Source organism: Scyliorhinus canicula, chromosome 15, assembly GCF_902713615.1.
Source record: "Scyliorhinus canicula chromosome 15, sScyCan1.1, whole genome shotgun sequence".
Lineage (NCBI taxonomy): Eukaryota > Metazoa > Chordata > Chondrichthyes > Carcharhiniformes > Scyliorhinidae > Scyliorhinus > Scyliorhinus canicula.
Window position 1 is genome coordinate 124,367,575 of NC_052160.1, and position 23,260 is coordinate 124,390,834.

The 23,260-nt window shown below is 46.8% G+C and overlaps 1 protein-coding gene across 4 annotated transcripts in view; it reads left to right on the forward strand.

The window, feature by feature from the left end:
• The window catches only part of LOC119978356 (calcium/calmodulin-dependent protein kinase type 1G-like), a 44,635-nt gene extending 31,390 nt beyond the window's left edge, over positions 1 to 13,245 (forward strand). For 2 of the 4 annotated variants that reach the window (XM_038819930.1, XM_038819931.1), the window contains exons 9-13: positions 1,293 to 1,371; positions 2,163 to 2,250; positions 6,753 to 7,591; positions 11,178 to 11,275; positions 12,420 to 13,245. In XM_038819930.1, coding sequence (XP_038675858.1) covers positions 1,293 to 1,371; positions 2,163 to 2,250; positions 6,753 to 7,591; positions 11,178 to 11,250 — 1,079 coding nt within the window. In that variant the 3' untranslated portion in view covers positions 11,251 to 11,275; positions 12,420 to 13,245. The other 2 variants (XR_005463423.1, XM_038819932.1) reach the window with 2 other exon arrangements.
• The last annotated feature ends 10,015 nt before the right edge of the window (positions 13,246 to 23,260 follow it).

Here is a 23,260-nt window from a genome sequence, read left to right on the forward strand (position 1 = left end):
CATTGTTCAGGCACTTTTGTTATAATAAAAATCAAAGTGCTTATGATCAGATTTCTAAAGTGTGGTAACTTGTTCGAAAATGATCCATCTTTGTTCAAGAATTGAGTTTTTCTTAAACTGACGTTTCCAATACATTGGTGCAACAGGTGATTAAGGCGGCAAATGGAATTTTGTCCTTCATTGCTTGACGAATGGAGTTTAAGACTAGGGAGGTTATGCTACAATTGTACAAGGTGTTAGTGAGGTCACACCTGGAGTATTGTGTTCAGTTTTGGTCTCCTTACCTGAGAAAGGACGTACTGGTGCTGGACGGTGTGCAGAGGAGATTCACTAGGTTAATCCCAGAGCTGAAGAGGTTGGATTACGAGGAGAGGTTGAGTAGACTGGGACTGTACTCATTGGAATTTAGAAGGATGAGGAGGGATCTTATAGAAACATATAAAATTATGAAGGGAATAGATAGGATAGATATCTATGGGGCAGCACGGTAGCATGGTGGTTAGCATAAATGCTTCACAGCTCCAGGGTCCCAGGTTCGGTTCCCGGCTGGGTCACTGTCTGTGCGGAGTCTGCACGTCCTCCCCGTGTGTGCGTGGGTTTCCTCCGGGTGCTCCGGTTTCCTTCCACAGTCCAAAGATGTGCGGGTTAGGTGGATTGGCCATGCTAAATTGCCCGTAGTGTCCTTAAAAGTAAGGTTAAGGGGGGGGGGGGGGTTGTTGGGTTACGGGTATAGGGTGGATACGTGGGGTTGAGTAGGGTGATCATTGCTCGGCACAACATCGAGGGCCGAAGGGCCTGTTCTGTGCTGTACTGTTCTATGTTCTATGTTCTAGATGCGGGCAGGTTGTTTCCACTGGCAGGTGAAAGCAGAACTAGGGGTCATAGCCTCAAAATAAGGGGAAGTAGATTTAGGACTGAGTTTAGGAGGAACTTCTTCACCCAAAGGATTGTGAATCTATGGAATTCCTTGCCCAGTGAAGCAGTTGAGGCTCCTTCATTAAATGTTTTTAAGATAAAGATAGTTTTTTGAAGAATAAACGGTTATGGTGTTCAGGCCGGAAAGTGGAGCTGAGTCCACAAAAGATCAGCCATGATCTCATTGAATGGCGGAGCAGGCTCGAGGGGCCAGATGGCCCACTCCTGCTCCGAGTTCTTGTGTTCTTATGAATGTATTGAAATACAACAAAGCACTGGCAATAAGCTTTATTATTGTGCTGAGAGTGTATAAAACGATGCTGTCTTATTACCAACTGCGCTGTTTCTCATTTCTCTTTCCTCATTTTCAAAAACAGCAAAAGCGTTTACCAGGCACATGCTGGAGAAGGACCCAGCAAAGCGCTTCACTTGTGACCAGGCACTACGACACCACTGGTAAACTATTATAAGCATAATGGCTTTGAATCTGTGTGAACTGTTTTAATGCCACTAAAAGGAAAATGAGAAAAAGTCCAAAGATGTGCAGGTTAGGTGGATTGCCATGCTAAATTGCCCTTTAGTGTCCAGGGTGGTACCCTCGTGGCATTGCCAGGGTGCCTGGGTGGCACTGCCAGGCTGGTCGTGTCATGGTGTCCAGGTGGCATTTGGGGTACCAAAGTCCACTCTGCCCAGAGCCCGACCACCCACGGGCCCCCGATTGCCTTGGAGACCCCCCCCCCGCCAAGTGCTGGTACGCCTGGTCCACGTTTTGGAAACCAGTGCTAAATGGTGCCCATTCAGGGTCTCCAAGCAAGGCCATTAGTCCTGGATGTTGGGTAACTCTGACGCAGACATATTCGACTGAGACTAACTAATGGGCCGGATCCAGATCACGACGCCTCGCCAGATCTCGTTAGATCACACGAGGCGTAACGAGACGTCTCGTGAGATTTACCGCCCCCAAGTCGGGCGCGGCAAGGCCGATAGATCACGCCCGTGGATTTAAAATATCAAATTGATTCTTCTCCGTAATGGTTTGTGATGCTTTTTGGACTGGGATTCCCCGTCCGTTCACGCCGGCGGGATTCTCCGTGCATGAAGTTTTGGCTCAGCGCCAAATTCTCCTTTCTCGCTGGGGGTGGGGGTGGGTGGGGGGGGGGGGGGGGGGGGGGGGTGGGGGGGGGGGGGGGCGAAGTCGGATCCGAGAACCTACCTGCTGAACTTTTTTTCCCTTTGCCTCGTGACAGGATTGCAGAGAACACCACTCCACTACAGGATATCTGTCATCCTGTCGGCATTCAGATTACCAAGAGTTTTGCAAGAGGTAAATGGAAGGTGAGTCCCAAGTGGAATGTATTTCATAACTGTTGTTAAACCTGTCATTGCATTGATCTTGCTAATTTAGTTACACAACATTATTGCGTGCATTATTACATACACATTTTTACAATTGCTCTATCCCTTTGAACCTATTTCAGAAAATATTAGAATTGTTTTTATTATGCTCAGTTTGGGTTAGCTCAGTGGGTTGGACAGCTGGTTCATGATGCAGAGTGAGGCAAACAACATGGTTCAATTCCTGTACCGGCTGAGCTTATTCATGAAGGCTCTGCCTTCTCAACCTTGTCCCCTCACCTGAGCTGTGGTGACCCTCAGGTTAAATTACCACCAGTCACAGGGAGAGCAGCCAATGGTCATCTGGGACCACGGCAAATTTATTTTATTGGTGAAGCAGCAGTTGGAAATGGAAATGGCAATTTTAGATACTTTTAAAAAGCAGTATTTTAAAATCAGGACGACAAGGCTGAATTTTTGCCACCGTTGTATTTAAAGAACATGATTTGAAAAAAGAATCAATTGATTCATGTTCATAATGGTAAGTGATTGAGCATGGCCACGCCCATACCCTTGATGATACTGCTGGTGTGTGAGGGTTTCCAGAGGGGTGGCCAGGGTGGGCTGCCACATCACCAGAGGCTCTCTGAGGACACAGAGAACAGTCAGCAGTGGGAAAAGCCAGGGGCCAGTAAGTAGCACCAAAGGAGTGCATTTAAATCACATAGTGCAGCAATGGCGGTCTCAGCCTAGCCACGCCAATCACGAGGAGGGAACCCCAAGACCAAGTCCAAAGATTAGGTGGATTGGCCATGATAAATTGCCCTTAGTGTCCAAAATTGCCCTTAGTGTTGGGCGGGGTTACTGGGTTATGGGGATAGGGTGGAGGTGTTGACCTTGGGTAGGGTGCTCTTTCCAAGAGCCGGTGCAGACTCGATGGACCGAATGGCCTCCTTCTGCACTGTAAATTCTATGACCACGGAGCATGCACCAAGCCATTCCCTGCTGCTCCTCCCAGCCCAGGCAGCCCCCACTCCCCGCAAGCCCACCACGTTTTGATAGTTTTAAAGATTTTTCTTTACCCTCTCTCCCCCCCCCCCCCCCCCCCCCCCCCCCCCCCCCCCCCCCCCCCCCCCCCCTCCAACAGCTATGATGCCCAGGCCCCACTTGTGGATACTTGCACCAATCAGTGGCCGCATGACTTCCGCCTGAGAGGATGGAGTGTCCAACCCATTGATGAGACTTTTATCCTTCCAAATGAAGGTTTTGAATAGGCCCACTGGTGTGAGGGTGCAAACGTCACTAATGCTGCCAGTGGGGGACTGGAGCATAGCGTTGGAATCGGCGCGGGGTGTAAATTGCGATTATTTTCCATTGCACGCTATTCTCGCCTGATCGCAAGTCTCGCTGCCAGGGGCGGGAAGTGGAGAATTTACATGTCGAATCTAGACGTTCAGCAGAGTTCCTGCGACGTTATGTTCTGAAAAAGTTCCTGACTACAGATTTCAGTGTCGGTTATGCAGCCATTCCTTTCAAACTCTGATTGGTGACAATGCCTCTCTTGGAGAAGGCCCACTGAATTGGCTGCCCTCTGGCACTTTACTTGTCAGGCCTTTCCCGGGATCAAGGGCCCCAAGGGAAGAAGTCCCGCTCACTAAGAGCTGCTAGCCAACCTGAGGCCAACAGTTCTATTTAATAGCTGCACCACTGGGGAGATGGTGGTTGTTTCCAATCAGACACCCACCCCTAGCCTAGGATTCTCTGTTGGATGACAGGCCACTGGTGTGTGAAAGGAGGGATGGGGGAGATGGGAGGTGCGTCAATAACAAGGGCAGCGGTGTGATTCTCATTCTACCCAAACTCCCCAATGCTGAATCTCTCAATCATCCACTAAGTGCCTTTGGAACCCATTGGGAGTCTGCAAGCTACCCGGCACATGTTTGATGGTCATGCTCCTTGCATGGTGAGCTTCCTGCTCACCACTGGGTTAGAACAGGATGAGGCCCTTAAATGGACATTCCCATCATAAATTTAATTGGGGTAGAGTTGGGAAAGCAACCACTCTCCCTTCTGAATAAATGTCCCAAACCACCAAACATGCCATGGGGTAGGGCATTAAATTCTGCTCAGTGTCAACTGTTTTTGTGAGACATCGTAAAGTGTGGTGACAATGCATTTATTTTTGGAAGAGTTGTTTCAGTCAAAGATCCCTCATTACAATTTCAATTACACAGTTGATAACATTCAGTCAATAAAGTGTGTGGGATTTTCTGGCCATTCATGGTGGAGGATCTTTGGGAGCCTGCAAGCAACCTATCGCGGGTTTCTCGACGGCCGGGGGTGTGTTCAACGGGAAACCATGTTGACAACGGTGTGATGAAAGGACACGTTACAGAGGGGGAGGAAAATTTCACCCAGTATTTCAGATGAAGATTACTTTTAAGATTCTATCATATTTTGCATGTATTCCATTCAAAAAAAAATTATTCCTTCAGTTTGGTAGGAGAAGTGTTTAATGTGCCTCTACAGTAGGGTTTTTCAAACTCAGGGTGGGTCAGGAGGGTTGGGGTGCGATCGGTTGTGGCCTTCCCGATTGCAGGACGAAGTCTCCAATGGCGCAACTGGTTGTTAAGATTGCCGGCCATGGGCAGACCTGGTTGGTTGCGGTGTTTGAGGGGGCAGGTGGCGCGAGACTGGGCTGTGTGCTGATCACCGCGCACGTGCCGGGAAGGGGTGGGTGGGGACTGAGGCTGACGGGCGTCCATGTTGATGCGCGATGCTAACAGTGGTGGCCCCAGCTTGGAGCTCCACTGTAGTGCATGTCCTCTGCGTGCTGCTAGGCTCATCCCCCACCACCTAGTGTTAAGCTGACGCAACATCTGCTTGCACTCCAACAACGTGAAGTACTGGGCGGGAAGTGGCCAGCAGTCCGTGACTGGGTGGATGCAGCTACTGGACAGTGAGAGGGCAGCCAGGCCATGTTTGTCAGCCAGGAATATCGATCAAACGAGGCCCGTCAATATGGCTGAGACATGTGAACACTGGAAGTAACCTACACAATCATCACGCCACTCTCTGGAAACCAGGACGTAAGTGCTTTTGGTGAGAATGGAGAAGGAGATGACTAAGATGTTTGGATAGTGCGATGCAATGGAACCAATAAGATTGTGACATTGTGTGTGTTTGACAAGTTACTTCATCTTGTCTAAAATCATAAGATAAAAATCAAGATTGTACTTTATTCTGTACTTGTTTAAATTTCTAAAGAAATGGGAATATATTTAAAACAAAGTTTATGTGCTAATGTAAGGATGCATATGTTCGACTGAAATTGTTTAATTTTCAGTACTAAAAGTCGTAAACTTGGAAAAATCAGGTATAGGAAATAAAGTTTCAAAGTCGACGTAAAAGAATGTCGGCCGCGACCGGCCTTTAAATATGAACAATGGAGTCGTTCCGCCAGAGGCAGCGGCAAAGAAAAGGTCACGTGCCCGGCATGTGCACTGACACCAGTTGCCCTGTACACCTGCGCTTTGGATGCAAAATCATAGAGGAACGATTCTTTCATTTTGTAGCTGCCAGCAAGCAAGCAACAGGACTGTGTGAAGAACTGAAGATGGATTATTTTGTATTAAGGAAGAGAGGGCCAGAGGTACAAACAGGCCAGGATCTCACAATTGAATCTGCTGGAGAGAGCTTCTCAGGAGAGTCCACGGCAGGTCAAAGCAGTGCTGGTGAGAGCTGTATCCAAAGCTCCAGGGCTTCTGGTGAACAAACAATTAAGAAGAAACTGAAATCGGGATTAAAGCTGTAGAAAGATGATTTCTTGAGCTTCGGCTTTAAGAGTACCAATGCAAATCAGGATGCAAAGCCCATGTGTGTTATATAAAGGGAAGTACTGGCAAATGAAAGTGTAAAATCTTCAAAGGCATTTGGAGACTAAGCATGGGAGTTTGAGGACAAACCTCTTGATTTTTTCAAAGGATGCAGCGCGAACTTAAATCGTCCTTCGCAGAAATGTAACACTGAATGACGAAGCAAGTGAGATTGTGAGGACCAAGCAGGCTCACCTGCCGCATTAAAGATAAGTGAAAATGGTATGTCACGAAGGACAGCTGGCGTGGGTCATGAAGGTCGGCTGGCATGGGTCACGGGCGTCGGCCATCATGGGTCCCGAATGTCCACTGGTTGCTAAAAGTGAGTCCCGGGAAAAAAAGTTTGAAAAACACTGCTCTACCGGACATACTTAGTAAATTGAGTATAAGTGTGAGAAAAAATATTAATGGAATTCTCTCAGTTATATTGGATATAACTTTTCACAGTAACTTCATTGCAGCGTTAATGCAAGCCTACTTGTGACAATAATAAAGATTATTAAATATGTTAGCATTGTGTCACTGGTGACCATTTTCTTTACAGGTTTGTCTGATCTTTCTGAGGAGTACCTCAAACAGTCTTTAATTTTGCATGTTGTGACTTATTTGATCTCTTTTTCCCCATAGCAAATAATCAACACTGTATTAATAGTGAAACACATGAAGAAGTTGCAATTATCACAGGCAAGCGGTTGCAGTTCCTCCCAGGGTGACTCCAAACGGTCATCCTTACAGGTTTCTGAGAACCTGTCAAAGCATTCGGCTACACACCTTTTAACATTGGGACCAGCAACATTGGGGCCAGCAACATTGGAACCTGCAATGTTGGGACCAGCACTATTGGGGCCAGTGACATTGGAACCAGTGACATTGGAACCAGCAATGTTGAGATCAGCAACGTTGAGGCCAGCGACATTGGGGCCAGCGACATTAGAACCAGCGACATTGAGACCAGCGAGATCGGGGCCAGCGATATTGAGGCCGGTGACATTGGGGCCAGCAACATTAGAACCAGCGACATTGAGACCAGCGACATCGGGGCCAGCGATATTGAGGCCAGTGACATTGGGGCCAGCAACATTAGAACCAGCGACATTGAGACCAGCGAGATCGGGGCCAGCGACATTGGGGCCAGCAACATTAGAACCAGCGACATTGAGACCAGCAACATCGGGGCCAGTGATATTGGAACCAGCAACCTTGGGGCCAAACAAAATTGTCAATCTAAGTACTGCATCAAACTGTGTTACAAAGGAACCTCCCCACCAAAAGACTAGTGAAAGTGCATTAGTCTGTGCAAAGACGGGTGTAAAAAAAAGCAATGGACCATCTAAACAGGACATGGCTGTTAGCTGTGCAGTAAATGATGATATACGCATCGGGATTACTGTGAGAGGAAAGCAGTCAGATGTTTCTAACATCACAACCAAAACTCGTCCACCAAGTAAAATCAATGGTCACTGCCAGTAAGTAGCAAATGTTTCACACTTACCATTCTGGCTTTATTTTTTGAGCACAGAAACGTATGTGATAATGGGATACCACTCTGAGGCCAAAGCTCCATCCTCTACTTTGCCCATTTGCTGATTGGAGTTATCTGTCCTGAGAGAGTTTCTTGGTTCTGCTCAGCGCCCCCCTCCCCCCAACCACCATACTGGGAAGGCTAAATGAAAGGGAGCTTTCTCCGGGTGTTATCTATGATTGCCAGTAGCAGAAACCTGGGACTGGTCATACACGTATTCTCTTGTTTGCAGAAAGCCCACGACTTGCTGATCAAATGGCAGAAAAATAAAGGGATTTCTCATCTTGAATAAATACAACATTTATTCTTTTCAACACTATGCTGCCTCTCCAAAGATCTAATTCAAATTTTAAATCAGAACGGAGGAAAATACATTTTCCTGTGCATCTGGCTGTCCTGTACTAATGTACTTGATCAGGAACATTTGATGCTGACCCCAAATGTCAGATGCATTCGTTTTTATAACCCCATCTTGCCAAACACTCGCAAACTGCGACATAGATATTCAGGAAATGGTTCAACTATATTTTAATCTTGCAGATAGCATGCACTTCGTGGAAGTGTCAGACTTACTCATGCAATAATTTTTCCTTTTCCCGACCACAGCCCACCCTCGCCCGGGGGTTTCCCGGCGGCATGGGATGGCTTCAATGGGAAATCCCATTGACAAGTGGCGGGAAGAGAGAATCCCTCCACTAGCGAATGGTGCCCCACCGAGAAACACAGGGCTGGGGGGGGCAGAGAATCCAGCCCCACTCATCTGACTCAAAACAAAAATCAATTAGTCTGTCCATGGTTTTAAATAGTAACGGTTTTAAATATGTAACATAAAAACAGAAACTAGTCAAGTTGACTGCTGACTTTGTGTTGCTAATAGATGTCCATGTCTTCATGCGGCTAATGGATCAGGGGATCGTTAAATTTAGATTTACATTCACAAAATGTAATGATTCTTAGTTGGATTGAAGAGATAAGGGATGCGATTCTCCCAAAGGGAGACTAAGTGCCGATGCCGGAGTGAAACCCGGAGTGTTTCACTCCGGCGTCGGAGGCCGCTCCTCGGCCCCTATTCTTCCCCCCCCCCCCCCCCCCCCCCCCCCCCCCCCCCCCCCGGAGGGGCTAGGAGCGGCGTTGCGCGAATCTCAGGCGCCGGGCCTTGACGCTTGCGTCAAAGCAGCGCGCCGAGAATGACGCGGCCGGCGGCGCCTAAGTGACGTCAGCCACGCATGCGCAGGTTGGCCGGCTCCAAACCACGCATGCGCGGTTGCCGTCTTCCCTTCCGCTGCCCTGCAAGACATGGCGGCTTGATCTTGCGGGGTGGCGGAGGGAAAAGAGTGCGTCTCTTAGAGACGCCGGCCCGACAATCGGTGGGCACCGATCGCGGGCCAGACATCTGACACTGCTCGATCCTTTCTCTGCCCCCCCCACAGACCACTTACCTGTCACGCGATGTTCATGCCGGCAGCGACCAGGTGTGGTTGCCGCCAGCGTGAACCGGTCGGGGTCGTCAGGCCGCTCGGCCCATCCGGGCCGGAGAATTGCCCGTCGCCGGGAAAAACCGCAAGCGCCGATTCTCCGAGCGTCGTGTCGCAAAATGCAACACGCCATTTTGGGGGGGGGGGGGGGGGTGGGTGGGAGAATCGCGGGTGGTGCCAGGGCGGCGTGGCGTGATTCGCCCGGCCCTCCCACGATTCTCTTCCCCCCCCCCCCCCTCCCTCCCCCCCCGGCGTGGGGAGCGGAGAATCGCGGCCAAGGTGGAGTAAGTAATGGAGTTAATGACATCTAGTGGCAGGATATCAATACTGCAGTAACTATTTCTTTATTATGTTGAAAGGGACAGTTTTAACCAGGTTAGAATGTCAACACTCATTTGACACATGGGCACAGGTAACACTCAAAAAGGCTACCTACTTGGTTTCAGATATGTTGAGTAAGGATCAAAATCAAACAAAAGCAACAGTGCTTAAGAGCTCATATCATGGGCAGGATTCTCCGTTTGAGAGTCTGTTCACAAGCCCGAGCAGAATTGCACCTGACCCCCAGAGACCCCCAAAATAAGGAGACCCTCACAAAGACCCCCCAAATAGAGAGAATCCTCTCACAGAGACCCCCCTCATAGAATCATATAATCCCTACACGTGCAGAGGGAGGCCATTCAGCCCATCGTGTCTGCACCTACCCTCTGAAAGAATACTCTACCTCGGCATTTCCCTGCCCTATCCCCGTAAACCCACCTAACCTGCACATCTTTGGACACTAACGGGCAATTTTAGCATGGCCAATTGACCTAACCTGCACATCTTTGGACAATGGGAGGAAACCGGAGCACCCGGAGGAAGCCCACACAGACACGGTGAGAATATGCAAACTGCACACAGTCACCCAAGGCTGGAATTGAACCTGGGTCCTTGGCACTGTGACACAGCAGTGCTAACCACTGTCCCACCACGTCACCCTAAATAAACAGAAGCCCCTCAGATGTCCCCTAAATAAGGAGACCCGCACAGACACCCCTACATAAGGGAACCCCCAACAGATACCCCTAAAAAAAAGAACCCCCCACAAAGACCCGTAAATAACGAGACCCCCAACAGAGAACCCTAAATAAAGAGGCCTCACCACAGAGACCCCCTAAATAAAGAGACCCTCCCCCACAGAGACACACTAAATAAGGAGACTTCTGCACAGACCGCCTAGAATAGGGACCCCTGTCAGGATGAGGCCAAGAAAGGGAGCCACCTGTAACAAAGCCCCCCCAAGAAGAGAGAGACCTCTGTCAGTAAGCCTCCCGGCAGAGAGCAGTCCAGGCAGAGGCAGAGAAAAGAATCGCTGCTTTAACACTCACCTGGGCAATAGACCCGTTGGCTCAGTCAGAGGAAACAGAGTGAAAAGACAAAACCAGTCAGCTGGGTTTAACCCCTCAGATATTCGATCTGCAAACCATTCATTCATTTCTCTTTGATAATGATTTTACTATGCTGTGATTGACAGCTTCCACACACCCTGTCTGACAGAATTATTCCATTCATCTCCCTTCAGGGTTGAGTAACTTTGAAGCAATCAGCTGAGAAATGAACCGCAATGTTTATGAACATCAAGCTTTGATTGACAGCTCCTGGACCTCTTCAGAGTTAAATGCGATTAGTTCCTCGCTGACCACAATGTTGCACAACCATGAAGGGAGGTGATTGGAAAGCACTTAATTCTGTTTGAAGTGGTCCAAAGATTCTGTTTGGAGCTGTCAATCAAAACTTGATTTTTTTTCATGAAAAAAATGATCATTAGTTTGATACAAAATACTGATGCAAATCTCAACGGATGATTACAATAATCAGAATGCAGTGGCAGAGAAACGATTTAGTGCAGACTCATTGCAGAAGGATTGAAAATACTTGGGGTATGCTTTATCCATTGTCTCCAAATTCTGTTCAAAGTTTGGGATGGAGTGTGAAGCATGTTTGATTTAAATGTTGAATAGTGGGTTTATTTTTGTTTTCAACCAATATCCACTTCTTTCATCCTCTTGACAGATCAACATCACATCCAAAAATGAAATCAAAGAAACGGCATAACATAAAGACCAGTTTGTGCTTCATTATGTAACATGCTAGGCTGTCTTCATGCATCTGTAAGTGGCTAAAGTTGTGATGCGAAGTAGAACTTAACAGTGAAACTGTGATAAGTAAGGGATATCATATAAGTTTCTATCAAGGATGTCACAAAAAAATGAAGGACATTTCAAATCAGAAAGTGAAGGGACAAAGATAGTACTTAGTGCATTTGAATAGGTTCAAAGTTCTGTCTCATATTCTTATTCATTTTTCGTATGAGGGAGGCTTTATCAATTAATTCATCTTGTCTGGGGGGGGTGACATCGAATCTTGATATTAATATTGGTATTGATATTAAAACCAAGTACAGATTTATATATGGGAAGTTGCAGGGGGAGGGAGAGGGAGGAGATGGGGGGCTGTGGGAGGAGTTGGGATGCAGTTGTGTTGAGCTAGGGAGTACTTTCTTCCTCAGCAAAGACTAAGAAAAAGATGCCATTGTCTGAGGAAGCAATTCAACCTCTTTTTTTCCCTCTCAGAGGAGTTATTTTCTTTTATTGCCACAGTAAGGTCACTTGGCAATGTGATTTAGCCCCCATATTGATTCCCATTTCCTGATGGCCTAGGGAGTTGAATTTCCATGAGCTTTGTGCTGTTTCTGCCCATCTTCTGCCAAACAGGTGAGCCCCACCGAGATTCATCCGCCACCTTCTTATTGGTGGATGTGGCCTGATTGCCCCACTTTGTTGGAATACTTTACATTCACAAATTGAAGAAATGCCTTGAATGCAAACAAAAGTGTGTTAAGAATATTAACCCTGCTTTGTATTTTGTCGATATGATAATACCAAGATTTGTGTAATGAATATTGTGCAGTATAACAATTATTGACCACACCTGTAATTTGACTCTGTTTTTAAGATCCATTAAGAAAACAATGATGCCACTGGAATTATATATCTGTAATTCAGCTCTTTTGTTATTCAATAGTGGACTACTTTTGCACCTAAACTTAAATTAAGTGCTTTAATGTGCTTTGATAGTGTTACATCATATGATCCTACCACCTTTTATCTATACTGGTATAATGTATATATGGGTGTTGGCTCTGTTAGTGAGGACCTAGCATCAGAAAATACAAAGTCATTTGTTACTAATGTCCAATCTTATGTTGTGCTAACTGTTGGAGTTCTTCTAACCAAATAATACCATTTATACTAGGGTGGAACAAGCAGATGTTCAATAATTTCTGATTTTCATGGAGACAAAACAATTGCAAACACGTTACCATAAAAGAAGATATTTCATAGAAGCGAGAAAGGAGATGTGCAACAACGTTATCGGGGTTCTCCTTCTGGCTGGTGCTCCTCATTAAGTTGGACATTGCTGAAGGTTCAGCACAAATGACGGAAAGCATGGGGCATTCCATTAAATAAGTACATACAATCGAATTGGACTAGGTTGAGTATCGCCAAAGTTGCAATTTAATGTAAAATCGTCCTCAAATATTCAAGTTCTGTTTAATTTGTTGTGTTAAATGTGTTTTACTGGGTAATGTCACTGCGGTACCAGTGTGGCTTTGGATCCAGGCAATGGGCTTTCAACGGCAAAGAAAGTACAATTATTCAACATATCTAACATGCATTTTAAAAAATTAAGTAATAAAATAGTATGTTTATGTAACATTCTCTATGATTGAAAAGCATTCACAATGAGATTCAGTCGGAGATGGTTCACTAATGTTCGTCAGAGAAGGAAATCTGCCATCCTTACCTGGTCTGGCTTACATGTGATTCCAGATCCACAGCAATGTGGTTGACATTTAAATGCTCCCTAAAGGGTAATTAGGGATGGGCAATAAATGCTGATCCAGCCAGGAACACCCCCACTTTGGGATCCAAAGCCATTGGTTTACAGTAGCTGCATTGTTGCTTCACAGCTCCAGGGTGCCAGGTTCGATTCCCGGCTGGGGTCACTGTCTGTGTGGAGCCTGCACGTTCTCCCTGTGTCTGCACCTGGGTTTGCTCCGGAAATACTCCAGTTTCCTCCCACAAGTCCCAAAAGGCATGATGTTAGGCAATTTGGACATTCTGAATTCTCCCCGTGTACCCGAACAGGCATCGGAATGTGGCGTCGAGGGGCTTTTCACAGTAACTTCATTGCAGTGTTAATGTAATCCTCCTTGTGGCAATAAAGATTATTATTAGGTATCAGAGAAACTTAGCATTACTCACTTGCTGGACTGCTCAAATTCACAACTGTGTTGGGCCTCGCACAATGTCACCATGCAAACATTTTAATGAATTGAAAATGTGATGAAACGCTGTCATTTCTATAGACATTTATTGTACTTAAATTGTTTTATATAATCACATTGTATAATAGTTACAAATTTTGTGGAGCGGAATTTTTGTACTTGCAACACACTACTTGTATGTCCAACAGGCCCATCAAAATAAATATATCATGTGATCTCTGGGCGGAATTTTACGTTGGCAGGATTTTACGGTCCTGCTGAAGTAATTGGACATTTGCATGGCTTGCTGCATTTTTCCTGCCATGATGGGATCGTGAAATACAGCACTCTGTAAAATGAATGAACATCAATTTTAGTGACAACTGAACAGCAAGCAGAACTAGAGTACAATGAGAGCTTCCATAAAAGCAGAACATACAGTGAAATTCATTAAGACAGGCCCATCAGACTTGTGTTCAATGTTACGTGACATACTGAAATAGTCTTGTAACTCTGTGTAAAGGGGGTAAATTAAGCCCTGTATCAAACCTTGCTGACTATGAAGTGGGATCACTTAAGAGTTAAATTTGAAAAAGAGCCAATGTTTCATATTTGCAGGATGTGGACATTAATTTTTTGGAAACAGTGCAACATTTCTATGGAGTGAATGGTTACATTATTTATTTATTGTGGTTTGGAAGCAGAAAGTAAAAATAGTCTTTTAAATAATTTGTAAACAAAAGATTAGTTCGCAACATTCTATCTTTTGTTAACTTGTTTCCTATTCCAGAGATATTTTCACTACTCTTCATAGTTTTACAATTTGTTGCAGGTCTATCATGATGTTCTTTATGATTTCTTGCTATAAGTGCAGATTGGGCACAAGACAAGTATTCGTTGTGCTCCCACGCCAGAGGCCCACCCAGTGTCCCAACACAAGTGAATTGACCAATAATTTGTGTATAGTTTCTGAGATCTTTGACCCTTGACTGCTTCAATGGCTTACAGGCAACAGGTTTGTAAGTGAAGCACAATTGTTTATTTGTAACATCAATAGTGAGAAGGATGCAATAATTATATTAGAATAACAGGCAGCTAATCCACTACTGCCCCCCCCCCCCCCCCCCCCCCCCACACACACACACACTTTTACCATCTCCCCCTCTACCCAAACACACACAACATGGCACACATAGAGGGAAGCCCCCCCTCTACCCAAACACACACAACATGGCACACATAGAGGGAAGGAGAGGGTAAATTTATTAGAGGATTAATGTGAGATGGAAGATCACTTGCTTCGGATGCTGAAGTTGTTTTTAAAGTTGACTGTCCTTCCAGGAGGCGAAGTGATTGAGAACCGCCGGTTGGTTGGCTAATGAGGGTCTTCTGGCTGAAACCTTCAGGCAGAAATCTCAGGCTGAGGGATCCCCTCTGGGGAGTCACTTTAACTCATATTAACCTGGGTCTTCACCCGAAAGATCCGCCTCTTCTAATTCTCACTTGCTTTCAACTCCACCAAAATAACTATCAACCTCACTGAGATAAGACTAGAGGTCTCCACACGAGATTGCAAGAAGGACTTTTTAAACCATTGTCCCTGCTCAGCTGGTGGCCAGATTGAATTGTTAAGGTTCCTTGTTTCCACTCAAAGCCCAGCATCCAGTTTGGAATTTTAACCTTACTTGGTGTTCAGTTTCCCTAGGACGCCTACCAGCTCGGCTGAGAAGAAAACAGAGCCTCCAACTGGGGTATTTGAGAGTGTTTTACCTCAGAGAGAGACATTCCAAAAGAACTTTCTTCAGCTCTTGTATTCAAAACAAAACTAAAACTCCTGAGAATAAACCTGCCTTTGCAGAACATTCTGGAATGACCAGCACTAATCAGCATTGAGGGTCAATTAAGACCCAATAAAATAGACCCAACAGAAAGTAATCCATTGGCCAACAGCCAAGGCCATCGAGATGTGTCATCATTGATGTCAGAACATCAGCACAGCCTACTGGGCATCTCCTGCTTCTGAATTAAAGGTGCAGTTTATCTTATCTTAAAAGTATGGGGCAGCATGGTAGCACAAATGGCTAGCACTGTGGCTTTACAGCGCCAGGGTCCCAGGTTGATTCCTTGGTGGGTCACTGTCTGTGTGGAGTCTGCATGTTCTCCCTGTGTCTGCGTGGGTTTCCTCCGGGTGCTCCGGTTTTCTTTCACAGTCCAAAGACGTGCAGGTTAGGTGGATTGGCCATTCTAAATTGCTCTTAGTGACCAAAACGTTTAGGAGGGGTTACGGGGATAGGGTGGAAGTGAGGGCTTAAGTGGGTCGGTGCAGACTCGATGGGCCGAATGGCCTCCTTCTGCACTGTATGTTCCATGTTCTATGGGCGAGTTTTCTGTCCAGGTACATAAATTATAAAAGCCAAAAGAGAAGGAAATAAAGGAAAACAAGGGACTGACAAGGATTTACAATAAATCCCCCCCCCCCCCCCCCCACTAAAAGAATGAAACTTCTGGGCATGAATATTTCATTATGAGGGATGCAAGACATACAGCACTCACACATACCCATTAAACCAGCCCCATTATACAAGTCCCTTTCCTCGTTTTTACATGAGTAATGAGTCAGCTTTTAAGCACACGACAGAGCATCTGCTATCACATTATCCTTTCTCGGAATATGTACAATTTAAACATTGAATTGTTGCAATAATAAACTCCAGCAGAATAATCCTGTGTCCCGTGTTTTAAATGTCTCTACCAATGGTTTGGAAAAGTTCTGGGTGGCTGACACTGATTTATCCTCCAACATGCCCATCAATCAAGGGCAGCAGGATAGCATGGTGGTTAGCATAAATGCTTCACAGCTCCAGGGTCCCAGGTTCGATTCCCGGCTGGGTCACTGTCTGTGTGGAGTCTGCACGTCCTCCCCCTGTGTGCGTGGGTTTCCTCCGGGTGCTCCGGTTTCCTCCCACAGTCCAAAGATGTGCGGGTTAGGTGGATTGGCCATGCTAAATTGCCCGTAGTGTGCTAATAAAAGTAAGGTTAAGGAGGGGGTTGTTGGGTTACGGGTATAGGGTGGATACGTGGGTTTGAGTAGGGTGATCATGGCTCGGCACAACATTGAGGGCCGAAGGGCCTGTTCTATGTTCTAATCTCTCAGATTCTCCTCAGCATTCGATGGACCACAACAGTTTTGCTTGTTTCTGCAAGATGTCCAACATACATTGTTCCTCAGTCTCTAACTGAGCCAGTCTTTGTGGTTTTAGTCGAGATGGTTGTAGCTTTAGTGGTTCAAAGTTCTGGGGGTCCCCACCATGGGAAGTTAACAGAGTGCCCGCTGGTGGTTTCCCTTCAACTCAGTCTACGATCTTTCTGTACATGTTCTACATCTATCCCTTTCGGTCTCTCGTAATACCATTAGTCTTTCCTGATTGTCCAATGAATGTTTAACCAAATGTCGAGGATCTCCTACAACTAAACTACAAGTAGGATTGTCAAGTGTGAGAGGAGTATTGGGTTCACTTTGAACCAATAGACTCTTTTCAACACTTCCAGCTGTACATTCTCCCTTGGTCTTCACGCGACTACCTTCAGCAACAAGTGCAGCTGGGGGTTCAATACTCTCAGGGTTGGTTTACTTGAAATGCAATATTCCTTGGATGACAATTTTTATCCCCTTATCGGAGTTTCATAATCACCACCTGCATCCTCGATTAGCAATACAGACCAACATGATTTGTGCTTTTCAGGTTCCAATTTGCTTCTCTACTTTCAGAATCAGAGTATGGTACAATTTTGGATCAATGACAGTGTTGGCTTTTGCTCACATCTGGGGTTCCAGACCCACCACAGGGTTCTTCATCCACCATCCCCTTAACTTTCAAAAGGGATTGATTGCCAGTTACTTCACCTCCCTTGCTATCTGCTTTTGTTACTCGAAGAGGCTCTGTAGACCTTCAAGGGATGTGGGTTAACCAACCACTCACTTGGTATCACTTCACAGTCCTTATGGCCCTTGTCCTGAATAACAGATGCCAATCTGTCAGGTATACATTACTGCAGAGCAAGCCTGCCCTGGGAAATTCTTTCACCTGAAGCGAATGGCAATGGGTTTGCTGCAAGAGGCAGTAACAAGTTACTTTTAGCAAGGTCCAATTCACCTTCTATTTCTGAGTTGCTATCTCCTTTCCTTGATTTGGAAGAATTGCTTACCAATTGTTCAAGATCAATTCTTTGTAACCAGTGCCAAAATCAAAGTCAAAACTGTCGTCTAACTTTTCCTTCTTGCCACCACTCTTGTAACAACTGTTTACCATTACCTCATAAACAGAGCTAAAATCAAAGTCAAGACTCTCATCTGACTCTTCATCCTTATGGTCAACTTTGGTCTGAGAATGCTCAGAATCTGATTTACTACCACTGTCTTCAGATATGGGATCAACAGCCATCAACATCTCTCTCTCCGAGTCATCTACTGCCCAATGGGTTTTCCTAACTCCACATGCCCTACTGTTGGCATCTCAGGTGCTAACTGCAGTCCTTCCTTCGGACTCCCTGTAACCAGAAATGAAGCCTCAATCTTCTCTCCTGCTAAATCATTCCCTAAAAGTAAGTCTACTCCTTCTACTGGGAATTCCTTAACCACTTCAACAACTACTGGACCCGACACTAAATCACACTCCAATTGCACTTTATACAATGGAATCGAGATACAACTTCTACCTATCTCATTCGCAAATACTTCAGCTTTCGCTGAAGTGTCTGGAGGAACAAGCCAATCCTTCTCCACAAGAGTTTAAGTAACCTGGTGTCCCTTAAAATAGTTATGAGGTTGGCTACAACAAAGAGGAACATAGGTTGACCTTCCCCTTAGACCAGCAGATCTCTCATCTACCTCAGTCCTCACATCTGCTCCCACAGAAGTGCTTACCTCAGGTGTCTGAAGTCCAATTAATGTTCCAAATACCCTTGTCTTCACCACCTTCATTCCCTTTTCAGAATCCTCTCTATGAACCCCCACAAGTCTCTCGTGAGCAGGATGGATTTTGTGGTGTAACTTTACTCGATGTGCGGGGCTGGAGGAATGTTGGTCACAGGAATTAGGGAGATAGATGGGCTGACTGCACCCAGGGTCTTCTGGGTGGAAGGTTCTGGGTTCTGGCCAATTGTCGCCCCTGTGGATGCCTGAAGGCTCCTCCATGGGATAGAGGGGCATCTAGAGTGAGATCCAGAAGCTCCGCCATCCTCTGGTGTTGACACTCGTGGATTCTCACAAGCGACTGCATCATGCAGTTGATGTTCTGCACCATACAGTTCATGCCTTCAATCATGGAGTGCATGCTCTAAACTGTGGGAGTCAGGATCCCTCCATCATGAAGTGCACGTCCTACATTAAGGTCTCCACGCCGGATACAACATTTTCCTGAAACCCTGAAACATAAACCTAACAATAATGCACATCCTTAATTCCCTACATTGACCTTTTCCTTGAGTTCCTTGAATCATATTTCCTTACCCTCAATCTAATCCTAGCTCTGATTGCAGCTCAAACTAAACCTAACTAACCCGACCCCCCAAGACTATCCCTGATGCTAACCCAGAACCCTGACTGGAACATCAACCCTAACCTTAATCAAACCCAACCATGACTATTACCCTAGCCCTGAAGCCTGACTGTAATCCTGACCTGAATAGCCCTAACCTTCAATCAAATCCTTAACCTTAATCACATCTCAACCCGAAGACTTATGCTAAGGCCTAATGCTGCTGAGGCCTAACCCTGATCCTGGCTCCAACCTAAACATATCGCTAACCTTAACCCAATCCTAACACTAACCCTAACCCATGATCCTAATCCCTAACTGCAACCCCAAACCCTAACTCTCTTTCCTAATCCTAACCCTAACCCTTGTATTAATCCGTAACCTTAAATCTTAACCCTAACCCTATCGTTTGATCCTACAATGAGCCCCCACACTGACCTCTGACCCTAATTATTGACCGTAACCCCAAATAAGGAAGTAGCCCTTCATAATCTATGCCACGATTGATAAAGGCAAGAGTACCATATGCCTTTCTCGCCACCCTATTAACCTGCCCTTCTGTCTTCAGAGATCTATTTACAAACACACCCAGGTCTCTTTGTTCCTCAGGACTTCCCAGTGTGCTGCCATCATTGAATATTTCCTTGTTAACACCTCACACTTTTCAGGATTAAATTCCATCTGAAGAAACCTTCTTCACTCAGATGGTGGTGAATCTATGGAATTCTCTACCACAGAAGGCTGTGGAGGCCAAGTCACTGGATGTATTTAAGAAGGAAATTGACTTCTATACTATAAAGGTGGAAGGAGTATGGGAAGAGGGCAGGAGTATAAAATTGAGATAGCGAATCAGCCGTGATCATATTGAATGGTGGAGCGGGCTCAAAGGGCCGAATGACCTACTCTAGCTCCTATTTTTAAAATATTTCTAGGACTATTGAAGAAATGAACACTAAACTGCTCGCTGTGTATGCTGCACAAACAACACCAAAGGGACACCCTCATCCCCACATTGTTCCCTGCCAGGCCTTGGGCACAGTCGGGAATCAATTTATTCATCTTTAATGGCAAGTGCTTCGTCATTGTGGTTGACTACTTCTCCCGATGGATCAAGGTGAAGCAGTTACACATGACGACGGCCTTCCTTGAATAAAATGTTTGGAAGCTTTGTCATCTTGGCCCAAAATTGTGTCTGAAAATGGCCTGCAATTTGCAAATAAACACTTAATCCAATTTGCCATTAGTTACAGCTTACAACACTACACCAGCTACCTAAGATATCCAGAATTGAACAGTGAGGTGGAAAGCGGTATCTACAACATTAAAGCTCTTCTAAGAAAAATGACTTTCCAACAGCACTTTTAACTTCCAGATCCACTCCACTGCAATGTGAATTTGCCCCATCAGAGCTGAAGATGGACAGAAAACTGCAAACCCGCGGAGATTGTGGTGGCATTGGATGCGGAGAAGGCCTTTGACAGGGTTGAGTGGGGGTACTTGTGGGAGGTGTTGGAGAGGTTCGGGTTTGGGGTGGGGTTTATTAAATGGGTGTGGCTGCTGTACGAGGCCCCGATGGCGACTGTAGCGACAAATGGGAGGAGGTCCGAGTACTTCAGGCTCCACCGTGGAACGAGGCAGGGGTGCCCCCTGTCCCCCTTGCTTTTTGCGCTGGAAATTGAGCCTCTTGCCATGGTTCTCAGGGAGTTGAGGAGGTGGAGGGGTTTGGTGTGAGGTGGGGAGGAGCACCGAGTGTCGCTGCATGCGGACGGCTTGCTGTTGTATGTAGCAGACCCGGTGGGGGGAATGCCGGAGGTGATGGAGATTCTTGCTAGTTCGGGAGTTTCTCGGGATATAAATTGAACCTGGGCAAGAGTGAGCTGTTTGTCGTACACCCGGGAGATCAGGAGGAGGGGATTGGTAGGCTCCCGCTAAAGAGGGCAGTGAGGAGTTTTAGGTACCTGGGTGTTCAGGTGGCTAGGAGCTGGGGGACTCTGCACAAGCTCAATTTTACTAGGTTGGTGGAGCAGATGGAGGAGGAGTTTAAAACGTCGGACAGGCTGCCGTTGTCGTTGGCGGGTAGAGTACAGTCCATTAAAATGATGGTGCTCCCGAGGTTTCTGTTTTTGTTTCAGTGCCTCCCCGTTTTCGTTCCGAGGGCCTTTTTTAGGAGGGTGAACAGCAGCATTCTGGGATTTGTTTGGGCGCACGGGACTCCGAGGGTAAGGAGGTTCTTTTTATGGCGGGGCGGGGATAGAGGGGGGCTGGCGCTGCCCAACCTCTCTGGGTACTATTGGGCGGCTAACGTCTCGATGATACGTAAGTGGGTCATGGATGGGGAGGGGGCAGCGTGGAAATGGATGGAGATGGCGTCCTGTGGAGGCACAAGCCTGAAGGCACTGGTAACGGCGCCGCTGCCGCTCCCTCCAACGAGGTACACTACGAGCCTGGTGGTGGCAGCCACCCTCAAAATTTTGGGGCAGTGGAGGTGACACAGAGGGGAAGTGGGGGGCTCGGTGGAGGCCCCGCTGCGGGGGAACCACCGGTTTGTCCCAGGGAACATGGATGGTGAGTTCCTGGGGTGGCACAGGGCGGGCATTAGGAAGCTGGGAGACCTGTTTATTGACGGGAGGTTCGCGAGCCTTGGTGAACTGGAGGAGAAGTTTGAGCTCCCCCCCGGGAATATGTTCAGGTACCTTCAGATCAAAGCGTTTGCTAGGCGACAGGTGGAGGGGTTCCCTTTGCTGCCCCTGCTGGGGGCAAGGGATAGGGTGCTTTCGGGGGTGTGGTCGGGGATAGGAAGGTGTCTGACATCTACCAGGTAATGCAGGAGGTGGGGGAGGTGTTGGTAGAGAAGCTGAAGGCTAAGTGGGAGGTGGAGCTGGGGGAGCAGATTGAGGAGGGGACATGGGCGGACGCCCTGGAGAGGGTGAACTCCTCCTCTTCATGTGCGAGGCTTAGTCTCACCCAGTTCAAGGTGCTGCACCGGGCCCACATGTCCAGATCTAGGATGAGTAGGTTCTTTGGGGGCGAAGACAGGTGCGTCAGGTGTTCGGGGAGTCCAGCGAATCATGCCCATATGTTCTGGGCATGCCCGGCACTGGAGGAGTTCTGGAAGGGGGTGGCGAGGACGGTGTCGAGGGTGGTGGGATCCAGGGTCAAGCCAGGCTGGGGACTCGCGATATTTGGGGTTGGGGTGGAGCCGGGAGTGCAGGAGGCGAAAGAGACCGATGTCTTGGCCTTTGCGTCCCTAGTAGCCCGACGGAGGATCTCTCTGCAGTGGAAAGATGCGAGACCTCCGTGTGGAGACCTGGATTAATGACATGGCGGGATTCATTAAGTTGGAGAGGGTCAAATTCGCCCTGAGGGGGTCGGTACAAGGGTTCTTTAGGAGGTGGCAGCCTTTCCTCGACTTTCTGGCTCAACGATAAGGTACTAGGTCAGCAGCAGCAGCAACCCTGGGGGGAGCGGGGGAAAGGGGTGGGTGGGGAGGTTTAGGGGGATAGTGTTTAAATTAATTTGCTTATTGTTAATTTATTTTGCTGTTCATTGGGGTTGGGGGGGGGGTTGTTATATGCGTTGTTACGGGTGCCGGAGGGTGTTTATTATTATTATTGTTATTGTTATTATTGTTTTGTTGATATATATTTTTCAAAAACTTCCAATAAAAATTATTTAAAAAAAAAAGAAAACTGCAAACCCAACTCTCAATGCAACCAATGTGGGCGGCATGGCCGCAGAGTGGTTAACATTGCTGCCTCACAGCTCCAGGGACACAGGTTCAATTCCAGTCTTGTGGATTGTCTGTGTGGAGTTTACACTTTCTCCCCGTGTCTGCGTGGGTTTCCTCCAAGTGCTCTGGTTTCCTCCCACAGTTCAAAGGTCTGCAGGTTAGTTGGACTGGCCATGCTAAATTGCCCCTTAGTGTACAAAAGGTCAGGTGGAGTTACTGGGTTACAGCAATAGGGTGGAGGTGTGAGCTTAAGATTCAGACTTGATGGGCCGAATGGCCTCCTCTGCACTGTAAATTCTATGATTCAAAGAAACTAACCCCAGGGCTGATAGTCAAGGGCTACTGAAACATTTAGGACCAAGAACACTCATATAGACAGAGGCAGGTTTCTGCCTGCAATAGAAGATACCACACTAGAAACCTGCCACAGTTACAGTGGGGTAAGATATGGACCAAGGACCGAAAAAGAGAATGCATAATGGGCAGGAGAGATGATGACCGACTGAGGTCATACCTCATTCATACACTCAATGGTATGATCAGGAGGAGACTCCTTCTC